At 50.4% G+C, this 14521-nt stretch overlaps 2 protein-coding genes across 2 annotated transcripts in view; one reads left to right on the forward strand and one right to left on the reverse strand.

Annotated features, from left to right (window-relative positions):
• Positions 1-4440, forward strand: part of LOC119112321 (adenine DNA glycosylase) — a gene marked incomplete at its 3' end in the record, with an annotated part of 8300 nt that extends 3860 nt beyond the window's left edge. The window contains exons 3-8 of the mRNA XM_037236445.1: positions 89-276; positions 882-1070; positions 1463-1649; positions 2388-2615; positions 3280-3596; positions 4327-4440. Coding sequence (XP_037092340.1) covers positions 89-276; positions 882-1070; positions 1463-1649; positions 2388-2615; positions 3280-3596; positions 4327-4440 — 1223 coding nt within the window. The remainder of the gene's footprint in view (positions 1-88; positions 277-881; positions 1071-1462; positions 1650-2387; positions 2616-3279; positions 3597-4326) is intronic.
• A 1332-nt stretch (positions 4441-5772) lies between these two features.
• LOC119112322 (alpha-L-iduronidase) lies at positions 5773-14521 on the reverse strand. Its single transcript, XM_037236446.1, has 3 exons — positions 14385-14521; positions 11240-11352; positions 5773-6137 (listed from the first exon to the last, which is right to left on the reverse strand). The coding sequence occupies exons 1-3, from the start codon at positions 14429-14431 to the stop codon at positions 6046-6048; spliced, it is 252 nt and encodes an 83-aa protein (XP_037092341.1). The 5' UTR covers positions 14432-14521; the 3' UTR covers positions 5773-6045.

Genomic DNA, 14521 nt, shown 5'->3' on the forward strand with positions numbered 1-14521 from the left:
GTGTGTGTGTGTGTGTGTGTGTGGTGTGTGTGTGTGTGTGTGTGTGTGTGTGTGTGTGTGTGTGGTGTGTGTGTGGGTATGCATGTAGTCTGGGTTTCAGAGATAATGCTGCAGCAAACCCAGGTGGCCACCGTGGTGGAGTACTTCAACAGGTGGCTTCAACGGTGGCCCACCGTGCAGCACTTGGCCAAGGCTGACGTGGAAGAGATCAACAAGCTTTGGTCTGGATTAGGATACTACTCACGGGCCAAAAGACTCCATGAAGGTGCTCAAAAGGTGTGAAACCTCAATGGCCATGCAAAGTTTGATGTCACGATAGATGATATGTATATGCTTGGAACTGGTGGTGCAGTTTCATGTTAAGTTGTAGGATCTACAGCTTTCCCAGTGTTACAGTCAGTCCCTTCCCACATATGTTTCAAAAGGAAATTGGGCTAAATTGGTGGAGAAACCAGGCTTTGCAGGATAATTGGATGATTTTCATCATTTTTGACCTGGCCCAGCTCTCACATCAAAGCCTATTGCAAAACCACTTCCTAGCTGGGAACTATTTACTCAATAAACCCAAAATCACGTGTTTTATGTTGGCAATACATGTGATCAAAGTCATCCTTGAGTGATTTGTGTCACTGGCCACGGCGGGGTCTTCCGGCCACGGTGCCCGTGCTACCGCTGTCCCCCGCAATAACCGACGGCGGTTGCCACGATAACCTGAACGGTCGCCCTGCCGTCTCCCCTGACCTACCGCAGGCGTGCTCTGGCTCGTTGTCGCCCCAGGCGTGTGCCTCCCCCTCCCCGCCTGGCGGCTGACCGGCCACCAGTGTGGCGGGGCGACCTCGGTGTGACCCGGCGTCGGCGTGACCCGCTGACCGGCCGCGCAGGTGTGTACTGAGCTCGGCGGTCGCGTGCCCGACTCGGCCGAGGCGCTGCTCCGGCTGCCCGGTGTCGGCCGCTACACGGCCGGCGCCATCGCCTCGATCGCCTTCGGCCGGCCGGCGCCCGTCGTCGACGGTAATGTGGTGCGCGTGCTGGCCCGGCTGGACGCCATTGGCGCCCCCTCTGATTCCAAGGTGAGTCAGGCGTCTGCAGCGCTCGCGCCGGTCAAACGCACGCACGAATGTGGGCTCAGTTCACCATTCGCCGCCCCAAGACGCTTACGAATGCGCAGTGTTTGCGATTGCTAGAGCTGTCTCAATCCCGACGATTTGGGGATGGCTCCGAGTAGCAACCAAATGAGTTTTAATGGAGTGTTTGGACGTCCCTCTCCACTGCCGTGCTGAAACATCCACTCTGGGCACATGGCCCTCGGAGTGCGGCACAGTCGGGCTCGGCGCTTGTTCTCTGTTTTCCTGCGCTATATCGGCCGGCATGCCGCCCTGTTGGCGGTCCGAGCCGTCGCGTGCGGATCGCGCTGTCGACCGGGCCACGGGACGTGACGGGCGGCTGTCGCACGCCTCCACAGCCGGTGCTGGAGCGACTCTGGTCGACCGCCGGCCGGCTGGTGCCGCCCGACCGGCCGGGGGACTTCAACCAGGCGCTGATGGAGCTGGGCGCCACCGTCTGCACGCCTCGCGCGCCCAGCTGCGCCGCCTGCCCCGTCCGACAGATGTGTGCCGCCCACCGGCTCGCCCAGGCGTCGCCTCGGCAAGGTCGGTGCAGTGGGAGACTCAGCCTGCAGTTGGGGGGGGGGGGAGGGGGGGAGAGACTCAGCCTGCAGTGGAAGACTCGGCCTGCAGTGGGAGACTGGGCCTGCAGTGGGGGACTCGGCCTGCAGTGAGGGACTCAGTCTGCAGTGGGAGATTAACCCTGCAGTGGGAGACTCAACCTGCAGTTGGGGGGGAGGGGGGGCTCGGTCTGCAGTGGGGGACTCAGCCTGCGGCTGGAGGACTCAGCCTGCATTGGGAGACTCAGTCTGCAGTGGGTGATTAGGCCTGCAATGGGGGACTCGGCCTGCGGTGGGGGACTCGGCCTGCAGTGGAAGACTCGGCCTGCAGTGGGAGACTCAGCCTGCAGTGGGAGACTCAGCCTGCGGTAGGGGACTCAGCCTGCAGTGGGGGACTCAATCTGCAGTGGGGAATATCGTGACGGATGTGTGTCTGGATGTGCGAAAATAGCTCAATGCTCCATTTCAGGGCGCCTATTTCCTTAGAGGTACGGGGGTAACGAATATATTTGGGGTTAACTGCGAACGTGCTGTCATCTAGGCTATTTCCGACATCGCCACAAGTCGGATCGCGCGGCCTGGCTTGCCCAGGCCGCTCTGGTCGCACTCGGCGCGGGACACACGCGTTGTGGGGGAGAAAAATGGCCGCCTATCTGGCGGTCGAGGGCGCCGGATGTGTCTGCGGCCGGCCGGTCGTCGCGCTGATGTCCGCGCGTGTCGTCAGATCCGCCTCGGCGGCGCCGAGGCCGGGCCGGGTCGACCGTGGACGACATCGAGGAGTGCGCCGCCGGCTGCCCGCTCTGCCTGCCGCCCGGACTCTGGGAGGGCGGCGCGGGCGTGCTCAACTTCCCGCGCAAGACCCGCAAGGTGGCGCCGCGCGTTGAGCACACGGCCGTCTGCGTGGTGCACCACGAGCGCCGCCGCTTTCTCCTGGCGCGCCGGCCCGACACGGGTGAGGGCGCTGCGGACGCGCATTGGCATACTCCTGCATTCATAATGAGTTTGCATTCATAAAACTACATGATGTATTGAAGACAAGCATAAGCTGTCGGAATGCGTCGTCTGATCATGAACAAAGCACATGCATAATAACAGGAAACAAGCTGATTGCCACGGCGCACCAGCCGACACCCCAACAGTATCCACGCACGCAGAAGCAGCCCACTCCCTACGAAATTCGTCCTGCATTCTCTAATATACAAATATACGACCACAGCACTCAACTAACGTGGACGCAGGCTTTAGAAACATCATGCTAATACGAAGGAACGCTGAGCGAACGGGTTCCGCTGTTGCCCCGGATTTTGCCCTCCGGTGAAGACCTCGAACAACTAATTGGGGATGATCCAGTTGGGTGATGCACGTTTAGCAGGTTCTTGTCATGCCTCGAACTTCGAGGCCGAACTAAATCCATGTCATGTAGTCTTTTTATACTTTTTTTACTTTTTAGAACGAGTTGACGAAGTTTTGAAGAACTAAGGATGTACCCCAAATGATGGCCCTGTAATAAGTCTGTCGTCGAGTGACATTTGGGCAGACCGCATAACCGTCTACAGTGACCCGAAATGACCTGGCATCCAGCACATGACCTTAGGCCGGGTCGTTGCCTGCGACAGGTCTGTTGGCTTCGCTCTGGGAATTCCCGGGCGTGGTGCTGCCGTCGCTGGAGCTCTCTGACGACGAGGTGGACGCTGCCCTGCGCACGCTGCTGCCCGGTCAGCTGGCGCTGCCGCCGCCGGCGCCGCTCCCATCTCTCGGCGACATAGTGCACGTGTTCAGTCACATCCGACGGACGTACCGGGCGCGCGCGGCGGCGGCGGCGGCGACCGCGCAGGACGAGCAGCAGCCGCCGGTGCCGGCGGGCTACAGCGCAGCCCGTTGGGTGACGCGTGAGGAGCTGCTGCAGGCCGGTATCCCCACCCCCGTCCGCAAGGTGCGCAGCCGCGGCAGCTGAGACGGGCGCGCGTACGCGATGGTCACGGCAGGCCTGAAACGCTACTCCTCAAGCCATAGCTGCATATCAGGCAGCAGGACAGGCATTCATCAGGTGCTTCTGGAAAAGCTGCATTCAAGGAGAGCTTTAAAATCACAAAAGCAGTGTTCCACCACGCGTGGCGTTAGTTGGTTTATGAAACCTACTGTGTTTGGTTGCGAACATTGTTTGCCCAAAAATTGTTTTGTATTTTTTCTCCGAAGACCTGGTGTTGTGTACCAATTTGCCGAAGTATCGGCCCTTGTTATTGAAGGCTCTATACGGGATCGCCGCCCATAGGGGGGATGAGAGGCAAACACCGTACGTTCATATCGTACGTTCCAATTCTGGTGAGCATGTGGCCTGTGAATTGTTTACCTTAGTGATTTTTGACAGGCCAGACGCATTTATTCAGTTACTGATACGGTTGCTCCGTAATTCAGATAGAATTATCTCCTGTGATGGGCTGAGTAAGAATTTAACTCGACTTCCTTCAATAACTTCGTGATATTTATGACTAGCTCACACGGTGCGAGTATGGCGCTTTGCAATGAAGCGTGTCTGATGAGTCTGAAGTCCAGCCTCTGAACTGAGCTGGGCACGCTCTTCTCACGGCCCAGCGCGTCCAGCTGACGTCGGTGCCGACCACTGCTTCGCCTTCGCTGTGACCCGCCTCTGCTTCACCGGCCAGATTCTGAAGCTGTTCGACGCGGAAGCGGCGTCGCGGCCGGCCAGGCGTCGGCCCGCGCCTGTGACGTCACAGCCGGACGGGAAGCGCCAGCTGACGCTGCGCGCCTTCCTCGACCCCGGCCGGCGTCCGGCTGCCGGGCACGAATAGGCGGCGGAGGGTCGCACGTGTTTTGGACCAGCCCGTCCAAACCACAGGGGCGCCAGTGACAGGGCAGGGACGGATCGTCAGACCTGGTCACAGGCCGTCTCAGATCGGCGCTGGTTGTGCGCAGTTGCGAAGGCAGGTGCTGGTGCTGGGGTCACGCGGCTGCTGCGCGACTCAAACACGTGCTAGACGTGTCATTCGTATTGCCCTCTTACGCTAGTGCACGTGTCTAGCCGCACGTCCTCAGGCGCTGTGGGACGTTAGCTTGTACCTGAGTACGACCGTCGTTTTGTAGACCTTTTACTAGAGCATGGCGTGCTAAATACACCCGACGGATCATAGTCGTGTGCTCTTTAGGCGCATGTGCGGCTCACAACGGACTCGTACGACGATACAGTGCTCTTTTATGTCTGCACCTTGGCTTTGACGGTCGCGCTGGCTCTCATCCAGTGACTGAGTTATTTATGGACTTCCTGCTGAGAGAGCGTCGCACTTCCGCCGCGGGTCTGAACAGAGGCCCTACCGCCCTGGTGCTGCTGAGAGACCGTCGCACTTCTGCCGCGGGTCTGAACAGAGGCCTTACCGCCCTGGTATTGCTGAGAGACCGTCGCACTTCCACTGCGGGTCTGAACAGAGGCCCCACCGCCCTGGTGCTGCTGAGAGACCGTCGCACTTCCGCCGCGGGTCTGAACAGAGGCCCCACCGCCCTGGCGGTCACGTGCTGTTGCGTGTCTGCGCAGCCATTGGGCGCGCACAGAACTGACCGATAGAGTGGCCAGGGCACTAGCGCTCAGTCCTGGTACTCAGCACTCCCCGCTTCGCAGATTATGCGGCGACTAGCGAGAGTACTGGTTGTTGGCTTTCATTTACTCGCCTTCAACCACTGACGTATGAAAACTGCCTCCGTAGCTGGGAACGTTCGTGGCGATCGCTTTCAGGTCGTTGATCATCGTCCATAGCACCCTACATGTAAAAAACAGTGGTAATGTCTTCCGTCGATTTCGAATCTCAGCGCGTTCCGTGCTTGCCAAGCACCGTGTGCATTCGCCCCTGCAGACCTAACGCGACTTCGCTCTCGAGCCAATGGATCTGGCAGGTAGGGTCAGCATCTTTCGCTCCCTAGAAAACGGCATTAACAGTGGCCGCGTATTGAAACAAACGAGCCCCGTCCCCGCCCCCTCGCACTTCAGAGAGCCCACCTTCATCTGGCTTGATTATCTTGTTATCTACAAAAACACTCATGACTTTTTCACGTGCCTCCTGAACTTCCCACGGATATTATTAGAAATGTATTTACGTGGTTTTCATAGGTGACTGGGCTGGTGGGGCACCCACTTAACACAGATTGTTGCGTTTACCTTGAACCCGCCACATGTCGTCCAGTGCAACAAATAATTTTCCCTCCGCCCTTTTCCCAGAGCGAGCCTGCGTCTGGCACGCGACATATTCGGCTCTATTGATGTATTGCTTTTTGCTGATCTGCACGCTGCTCCGCCTCTACCTTGGCCACTGCTTTCACCGGTCTAAGACTGAGCAGTCCATGCTCCGGGTACATCCGTTGTTCGGCCATGCAGCTCAGTAGACGACGACCGATGAGAACGGCCCCGGAGTGCCAGCGTAATCCACAGCTCTCACCCGGTACGACCCTCTCACCGAGGCCTTGCCATCTGCAATAGGCACACTGAGTCATCCTCGGCTCGAGCACGTGCGTTTTTGTTTTGTTGCAGGAGGCAGAACGTCGTCGCTTTATAATCCGCGTACTGTCAAGGTGACACCTTCCGCTCTCATGCACCTGGGGTCGTCCCCAGTGAGCTTGAAAATGATCTGAAGCTGCACCAGCAACGTATCTCCCAAACGAAAGCGCCATTGACATGGCCAAGCTTCACTGACTGAAAACAAACCCCCTTGAAATATCGGAAGGTTTGTGCTTCTGAACTATATATGGTAGCCAAGTGCTTTCCCACAAATCATCCCAGCCAAATGCAAACAGGCTTGGTGCGTTTATTATACACATGCAATGCGATTATAGATTGTACTTCATGTAGCAAAGCACAGTTGCTTGAAACTGGGTTTTGGGACAAAGGCGCATGCCATTGCCGTATAAGGTACAACTACCCGACGCTCCTCGCTCCATCTTCCCTTAAAGCGTGTGTTTCACGTTTGCATGGAGTTTTCAACTGAAATAGCCACCTTATGAATTATTCGGTGCCGTTCACAGCCCCGCCGCTCTTCTAGTTCCTGAGCTACACGCCCGCAAAGATGTGCAGACTATATCGGGGAGGCTATCTCGAGGTCAGCCAGACATCCATGACGCCATAATAAATTCATTAAAATTTTGACATTCCATTAACCATGCGACGAGCAAAGCCTAGAAAAATGCAATTTTCTAGACGCCCATATCTGGTATTCGTAAGCAAAATCTCCAAATATAACGGCCGTCAACTGCCACTCAATGTTGTGCAAGGTACGATGACGCAATCAAATCGTGACTTACGGAGACGCATATTTACTAAACCGGTAAATATATCATTTAGAGCAATTTTATCCACTTTAAAGTACACCTACATTTAAACGTGAGCTTTCTTTATCATATCTGATGCTTACTTCCATATCTTCAAATGTGGAGCATTGCCTTTTGAACTTTGGCGGAATATTCCCTTTAAAGGGAATGCCCTACAATTGAAGATTTTGAAGCAAGCATCAGATGTGATGAAACAAGCTCACTTATAACTATTGATATACTTTCCCAGTGGAAAATGCTAGTTCTGTAGAAAAAACTTCTCTGTTTGATAAATATATTTCTCGTCATTGTTTAGTTACGCCACCATACCTTGCATAACATTGAGTTTAATGACGGCCATTTTGTCTGGAAATCGTGCTCAAGAACGGCAAACATGAACGAATCAATATTTTCATTTTCATTGACCTTGCTCACCGCAGGGCAAATGCAATACTATATTTTGAACGGCGTTATTATGGCGTCATGGATGTCTTCCACGCTTGCATGCGTTCCGGAACTGAGATAGCCATGTTAAAGATCATCTAGCGTAGTTCACTCTCTTAAGCGTAGATCCGTAGCCCAGCTCTCTTAAGACCTAAAACCCTCTGGATCCCGAACTTGACGCCCACGAACTTGTGCAGACTATTTGGTGCAGTTGCAATTTATGTGCCAAAGTGCTGCTTGGGCAGAGGCTGGTCAAAATTTTGGATTCGAATCTATAGCATATAGTGCGCTAAATTTTTCATGAACCTGGACTTCGCCGACTGCTTTACAATAGTTATGGTGTGGTCGCAACATTTTAGCCAGCACCAAACTCTGGAACTTAAAATACTTCCTGTCAAAACAAGGTGACAATAACTGTAAAAGCGGATTTCATCTGTAAAAATCGAGTCATGGAATGAAGGCTCTTCTTTCAGATATTCCTTGTCTAAGTTCTGCTACCACTTGCCATCCCCAGCCGCTGCCCCGTATCGGCTGTCCCGACATGACTTTCTGCGAACTGATCGCGGAACTGTGCTGCTGCATGTTCATGGTTCAGCATCACTACTATTGATGTATGGCGCAGAAGGGAAGCCTGAGACAGTACGCATTTCGGAATTGGATTTCTGTACATCACAACACAGCAGAAAATACACTTTCGGGAAACTGCCTGTCCTAGGAATGATTAGTTCCACCGGGAATTCATTACCCTCTCCTTCAGCACTGACAACCCGATACTGTTACATATAGGGAGAGGGTACGCACTTTACTGAAATAATTGCGTATCTAGATCCGTTGTAGGCGAATAGCGTACCCGACATGTTAGGACGCAAGTTGACGCTTTATTACTGCTGGCTTGTTCTTCAACTTCCGCAAATTACGTTATAGGACTAAAACTGGTCGTTAGAAGTGCTTGTGGGCTTGTTTCGCTGAGCGACGGAGCTAACTTAAAAAAAAAAAACATGTGCTGACCTGTTGCGTTCTATGGGCGATCTGTGCTTGCACTATTTCTAGATGGATTCATCATCATTCATGGGATTTCCTGACCGATCCTGTTTTCGATTCCTAAACCGGGACCCCTGACGAGAACCGGGTGTGATGTGCTGGTTACCAATTTCCCGCCAAATGGGCGCCAAATGACCACCGCAATCGGCGCGCCCGAAAACACCAATCAACAACAAAGACGTAAGAGATTATGGGAAGCAAACTTTATGTTAAGCCAGCTTTTCGTGTAGGAACATGGAGCAAGTCGCCTGCGACCTTGATGAAAATTGGTTGGCGACCGCCCACCGTTTCCCCGCCCTCTTTAAACGCGTGTGCGTGTTGGGAGGTGGTTGTTCCAAACGCCTGAAGAACTCCCTTTTATATGTTTTAAGAAGCAATCTTAAACCCATGGAGGTAGTGTAAATTGGAGCCTGAGATAAATGCTGCTGCGCTGCTTACCGATTTTGCACCAGGTAGACGTGCGTCGAAGGTGACAAAGCATACCAAAGCAGCAAGAGATACTATTCAAAAACATCATTTGAAGCATTTTCATGTAACTGGCGCACGCTTTACTTACGAAGATTGTGCAGTGACTCCAAAACACACCCCTAAAGTCATTGGGAGCGCTATGTTGCCATACCAGTTGTGTTCTATGGGCGATCTGTGCTTGCACTATTTCTAGATGCATTCATCATCATTCATGACATTTCCTGGCCCTTTTATCACACCGGTTGTAAATTTCCTTTATTCGACGTCTGTGGTTTCTCCGACACTTCTCAAAGCATTGGGCACAAGCAATGCATTCGATCGTCAGTGTGGGTTACCCTTTTCGACACAACAAGTAAGTGAACGAGGGCTGAATAAACGCATTCGGTTCAAACGTTCAAATCGTGTGCACGTTCAACGCGTGTTCAGGTGGGTGGGCCAATTTGACCCCCCTCCCCGAAGTTTTTTCCGGAAGGATCTCAGAAGGGCGTGGCGGTAGCCGAGCCACATTTTGCGTAGCTGTGGACAATTGAATAGCGGATCAGTTGGTTTTAAATATTTAGGTTATCTTACAAGATTGCTTACCTACGGCAGGTAAATGTCAGGCCATGGATTCAGCGAAGTCGATTTCTAGGGAATCGTTTAATATGATGGAACAACGGAGTGTTAGATGAGGCCATACATCGCTGAGATACTTCCTTAGGCAACATAACAATGAAATAAAAATTGATCTGGAGTCATATATAAAGGTCAAAGTCAAAATCAGCCTGTTTTATTTCCCTAGGCCTTGCTGTACAAGGAAGTTCTTGGTGCTCACTTCGAATTCATTGATAACAGAAGCCACATTATACATCTTCCACTGACTTCTTAAAGGTCAGAATATGTCACTGACAAAAAATGACCCGGATCAACATTTTGTTTTTAGGAACATACTGCCTAGCGCAATCTTTGACGCTCACTCAAATGCAAAACTCAGAGCAGTCTCGTGTGATGCTGGTCACCATGACCTTCGAAAGTACAAACAAGGTCAAGGACTTTACACGAACGTGTGACCTTTTGCTTAGAGCAGATATCTAGGTTCTGGGGCACTTTGGAAACCAGCCTGAGGTTCGATTTTGTTTGACCTTATATGACCCGAAGGTCATGACCTAGGAACCTAAAGCTTGGAACTAAGTGAGTTCACATAGAGGCCAAGGCACCCTGTGAATTTGGTATCTCTAGCTCTCTCTGTTTCTGTGATCTCAGTGGGGGGGGGGGGGTCAAATCGATCGCCCCCACCCGAGTCCAGGGTATCCAACCGGCCACACGGGCGGGTGTCAAGGAACACCTAATGTCGCATATAAGAGCTCTAAAACCCCGGAGTGTTGCAACCTTTTCTTAATTGCGTACGTCGTTAGTGCATTTGCGAGGAACATTATGCATATTTATAACAGAGTACTGTTGGCCTTATTCCTCGTCGAATAGCCATGAAAAATGAAATAATAAAAGCATTACGCTATTTACTTTTGCAAAAACGTTTAAGACGACTTGAGCGATTATGAGCACTGAATTCAAAAACATCCAATGATCGCACTCGATATTTCGATTTTTAACAGCGAGCGACAGTTTTTACAGGTCACTAACACTCCGGGGATAAAACAATGAACAAGTTCCAGACATTACTACGACAAAGTGCACAACTAACCAGGAATTAAGAATATGTTAAAAATACTATAGGAGGAAAGAAATGGCATTCCGACGACAGCCGCAGCCGCCATTTCTGGACGGTGTCCGGATAATGGTTACACAGCAAAGCATCCATGTGTCGCACACTAGCCAATATATCAACATAGTCTTAGAGACGGAGTCAGTTGGATTTTGAGCTTCTGCTGCTACCGACTCGGTGTTCAGCGTCCCGAACGTCTAACTTGAAAGCAGTTTTTCGAACTAGATCGCGCTACAACATCAAATAAAACATCCAGTTTCTAATACAGTCGTACTGGCATTGTAGTGTTTGGGAGCTGCATTACAAGTAAATATTGCTGTTGGAGCTAATTCGATTGCATTTTACTCACCTCAATTTATGCAAGCTTTAATAGCCATCGCTGGAATCGCAGGATCTGGATTCTAAGAGCTTTTGCAAAGATTACACTTCCTTTGTGTCCTGACAACGCGCATCAAAGCTGTCTGCACTTCAGAAACCTTTATGCCTAGTTAGAGCTCAGCACTATTGCACTTTACACACACGGGATACTCGAAGAGAAAAGCGCTCCCGTGGCTTGCATTGTGAAATGCTACGGTTGCTTCATGTGTTTTGTTCACCTATGACCGCAGACATACCTGACATGCCCGGAAACCACTGGAACAGGTTGAATATGGTGTCCTCCTCGTTGATACGCTGGAATGTCAGATTGCCACCGGTGCGGAACTGGACCTCGTAAGTTCGAATGCACCTGCAGGCGTACCGGGATGTCAGCGATTGAGTTTCTGACACTGGGTATGACATGTCCATTGCATTTGAGGTGAAATTGACACTGCACTCTGCAAAGAGACTGTCACAAAGACATGAAGACGTAAAGATATCTGGCCAAAAAAGAGCCGCAAGGTCCCATCGAGGTGTGATCTGTCCTGCCTCAATATTATTCACAAAAATAATAGAGAGCAAGGGCCCAACACCGACTCCTGTGGAATCCCACTCTCTGCTAGCTCCCACTTTTGAGATTTTGTATTGTTGAGCACTAGTATTTGTTTTCTATCTAGCAGCCAAGCCCTTACCCAGCCAAGAGTGCTTCATTCAATGTCGTACTATTTTAAGTGACATGGCAGACGTTGATGTGGCATCTAATCAAATGCCATACTTAGCACGTGCTCTTGTGGGGGTCAACTTGACGCCTGAAGTTGTTTTGGAATGGTTTCCGAACGACGCGGGGTAGCCGCGCCAAATTTTGCAAAGCTGTAGACATTGGAATAGCAGATCGTCTGGCATCAAGCTTTTATATCATCCTGTAAGGTCACCGACCTATGGCGGACCAAGGTCAGACGATGGTTCCAGCGAAGGCAGTTTCTAGAAAATCGCTCAATCTGATCCAACAAGGGAGTGTTAGACGAAGCCATACATCTCTGAGATACTTTCTTAGGCAACACAGCGATTAAATGAGCAAATTAAATTGGTCTAGGGCCAAGTATGTAGGCCGTACCAAGGTCAAAACCAACCTGTTTTATTACTCTGGGGCTTGCTGTGAGGGGTAGTTTCTGCCGCGCATTTCAAGTTTATTGATAACAGGAACCGCATTATACACCTTCCATATACTTCTTTAATGTCACAATACGTCACTTACCTTATATGACGTAGGCCAACATTTTTTTAAGGAACATACTGCCTAGCGTAATCTTAGTAGCTTATTCAAATGTAAAACTCCAAGCGGTCTTGTATGATTTTGTTCACCATGACATTCAAAAAATCAAACAAGGTCGCTGAACTTAAATGAGCATGTGAACTTTTGATTACCACAGTTATCTAGGTTCTAGGGGCCCTTTGGAGACCAACCTGGAATTTGTAGCTGTTTGATCTTATCTTGCCTGACGGTCATGACCTATGAACCTTGAATTCTGACCTAAGTGAGCCCACGTACAGGCCGACACACCCTGTAAATTTGGTATCTCTAGCTCTCTTAGTTCCTAAGATCTTAGGGGGGGAAGGGGTCAAATTGACCCCCGACACGAGCAAAGGGTATCCAGCCGGCCGCTCGGGCGCGCGTTAAATCTAGATAGACAACATCTAAGCTATTGCCTTTATCTGTCTGACCAGTAACATGCTCCAAGAACTCTAGCAGGTTTACCAAGCAGGACTTCCAGATAAAAACCACGCTGACTATTATTTATCAAATGATGCCTAAGTGGGACTGAATGCTAGCCTTAGTGAATTTCTCTAAGATCTTACAAGCTAGTGAGGTTAGACTCACAGGCCTGTAGTTGTTGACACCTCTTTTGGTCCCCTTCTTAAAAATCGGTACTACATTGACATCGCGCGAGTCCTCGGTCACCTCTGAGAAGCTCAGTGATCCATTAAATATCAACATGAAAGGGTAGCCTGAAGCACTAGCGCATTCACTCAACACTCTACCGTATATCTGGTCAGGTCCGGGCGCCTTATTAATCTTTATTTTGTTTGATTAGCCTTATCTGAAAACCCAGACACGTTGAAAACCTTACAATACTGTGTTCACTATTTCCCAGTGTCGCACCTACGGTCAAAGCATCTACTAACCCTTCCTCATTAGTCTAACTAATTCCTCATAACAAGATCCTCATTATCAACCTCATCTCCCCTAGTGGGCTTGCACACCACCTACTGAAGAACATTTTCTTCAAAACAAGGAAATATATTTTTGTGGCTTGTTGACAATCAGTCAAAATCTACGCTCCAGCCTGGGATGTTGAAACTACCCAGCACTATACATTTTTCATTCTGACCTCTGTCAATTTCTTCACGCAATGCTGTATCCAGATCCTGACAACTATTCGGAAGGCTATAAAATATTCCAATGCGTAATTTGTTGCTGTTTGACACAATCACATCTATCCAGAGGGCTTTTATACCATCGCCAGTCTGCACACTGTCTGCAACTTCACATTTTATATTGTCTTACAAATACTAGCATTCCATTTCGTGTTTGCTTTTCTGTGAAAAGTGAACATATTGCAACCAGACACTTCAAATTCATGTAACCTGTCCCCAAAAAGCTTCTCACTGATAACATATCTAGTAATAGCTACAGGTTTAATTTTTCTTCAAGCATATGAGCATGGAGCTCGGCAAACTTCTTCTTGATACTTCTTGCATTTGCATAGAAGCACCTAAGTTTTCCTATTCATTTTTGGCGTACTGTTCTGCAGTTACGAATTACATTTCCTAGGTGTTCTATGTCTGCCCTCCCATACCCAGAAGCTAGTTTCCCTAAAGATACTTTCGTGCACACCACTCAGGACGTATACACCTTTCTCAGAGAAATTGAGTCCATCTCTCTGATACAGGTCTCTGCAATTACAAAACCTGTCCTACTCGTCTACAAAAGTGAGGCCTAGTTTTTCGCAAAGTTTCCATTCTCTGGAATTGGCTGCAAGCGCCCTGGAGCTCCAATCAGGAGGTGCTCCAATCTCGTGACGAATGTCTTTAATCGCCTCCTCACTAATTTCCCGCCCTATGTTATTGACTTCGACCCGCACAATCACTGCACTGGCCTGGTTTTCACTAGTGACCTGCGCTACCACTGGCACTAGGTCCTCGATTTTGGCTCTAGGCTTATTTGAAACATCTCCCTCCTTTTCTTGCCTTACAGAAAGCTCTATTGCGGTGTCGAACTCGCGAGTCCCCTACTACGACAACCCCTGTTTCACCGTCATTGTTATTTGGACCCACCTCACCCCTGGAATCCTCCTGTAGTGCCCCAAAACTATTCGTAGTAGGCACATCTACACTTCCTACCTTTTCCATGTGAAGGCCTTGGTCCTATATTCTGTGCTACCTGCCATACTTCATTCTTGTGAATGGAGCGGTTCTCCTTGCCACCATCTTGACCTACATCTAGTCTATTCTCTCAAGCCTGTTCTGCCTAACCTACA

This window comes from Pollicipes pollicipes, unplaced genomic scaffold, assembly GCF_011947565.3.
Source record: "Pollicipes pollicipes isolate AB1234 unplaced genomic scaffold, Ppol_2.1 Scaffold_7261;HRSCAF=8764_pilon_pilon_pilon, whole genome shotgun sequence".
Taxonomy (NCBI): domain Eukaryota; kingdom Metazoa; phylum Arthropoda; class Thecostraca; order Pollicipedomorpha; family Pollicipedidae; genus Pollicipes; species Pollicipes pollicipes.

Excerpts from the sequence above, each read along its gene's own strand:
- LOC119112322 (XM_037236446.1), bottom strand. The coding sequence starts at position 14,431 with ATGGCAGGTAGCACAGAATATAGGACCAAGGCCTTCACATGGAAAAG. Across the intron at positions 11,353-14,384 it reads AAGGCCTTCACATGGAAAAG|GTGCATTCGAACTTACGAGG; the intron begins GTAGGAAGTGTA and ends GTACGCCTGCAG. Across the intron at positions 6,138-11,239 it reads GTGGTTTCCGGGCATGTCAG|ATGGCAAGGCCTCGGTGAGA; the intron begins GTATGTCTGCGG and ends TGCCTATTGCAG.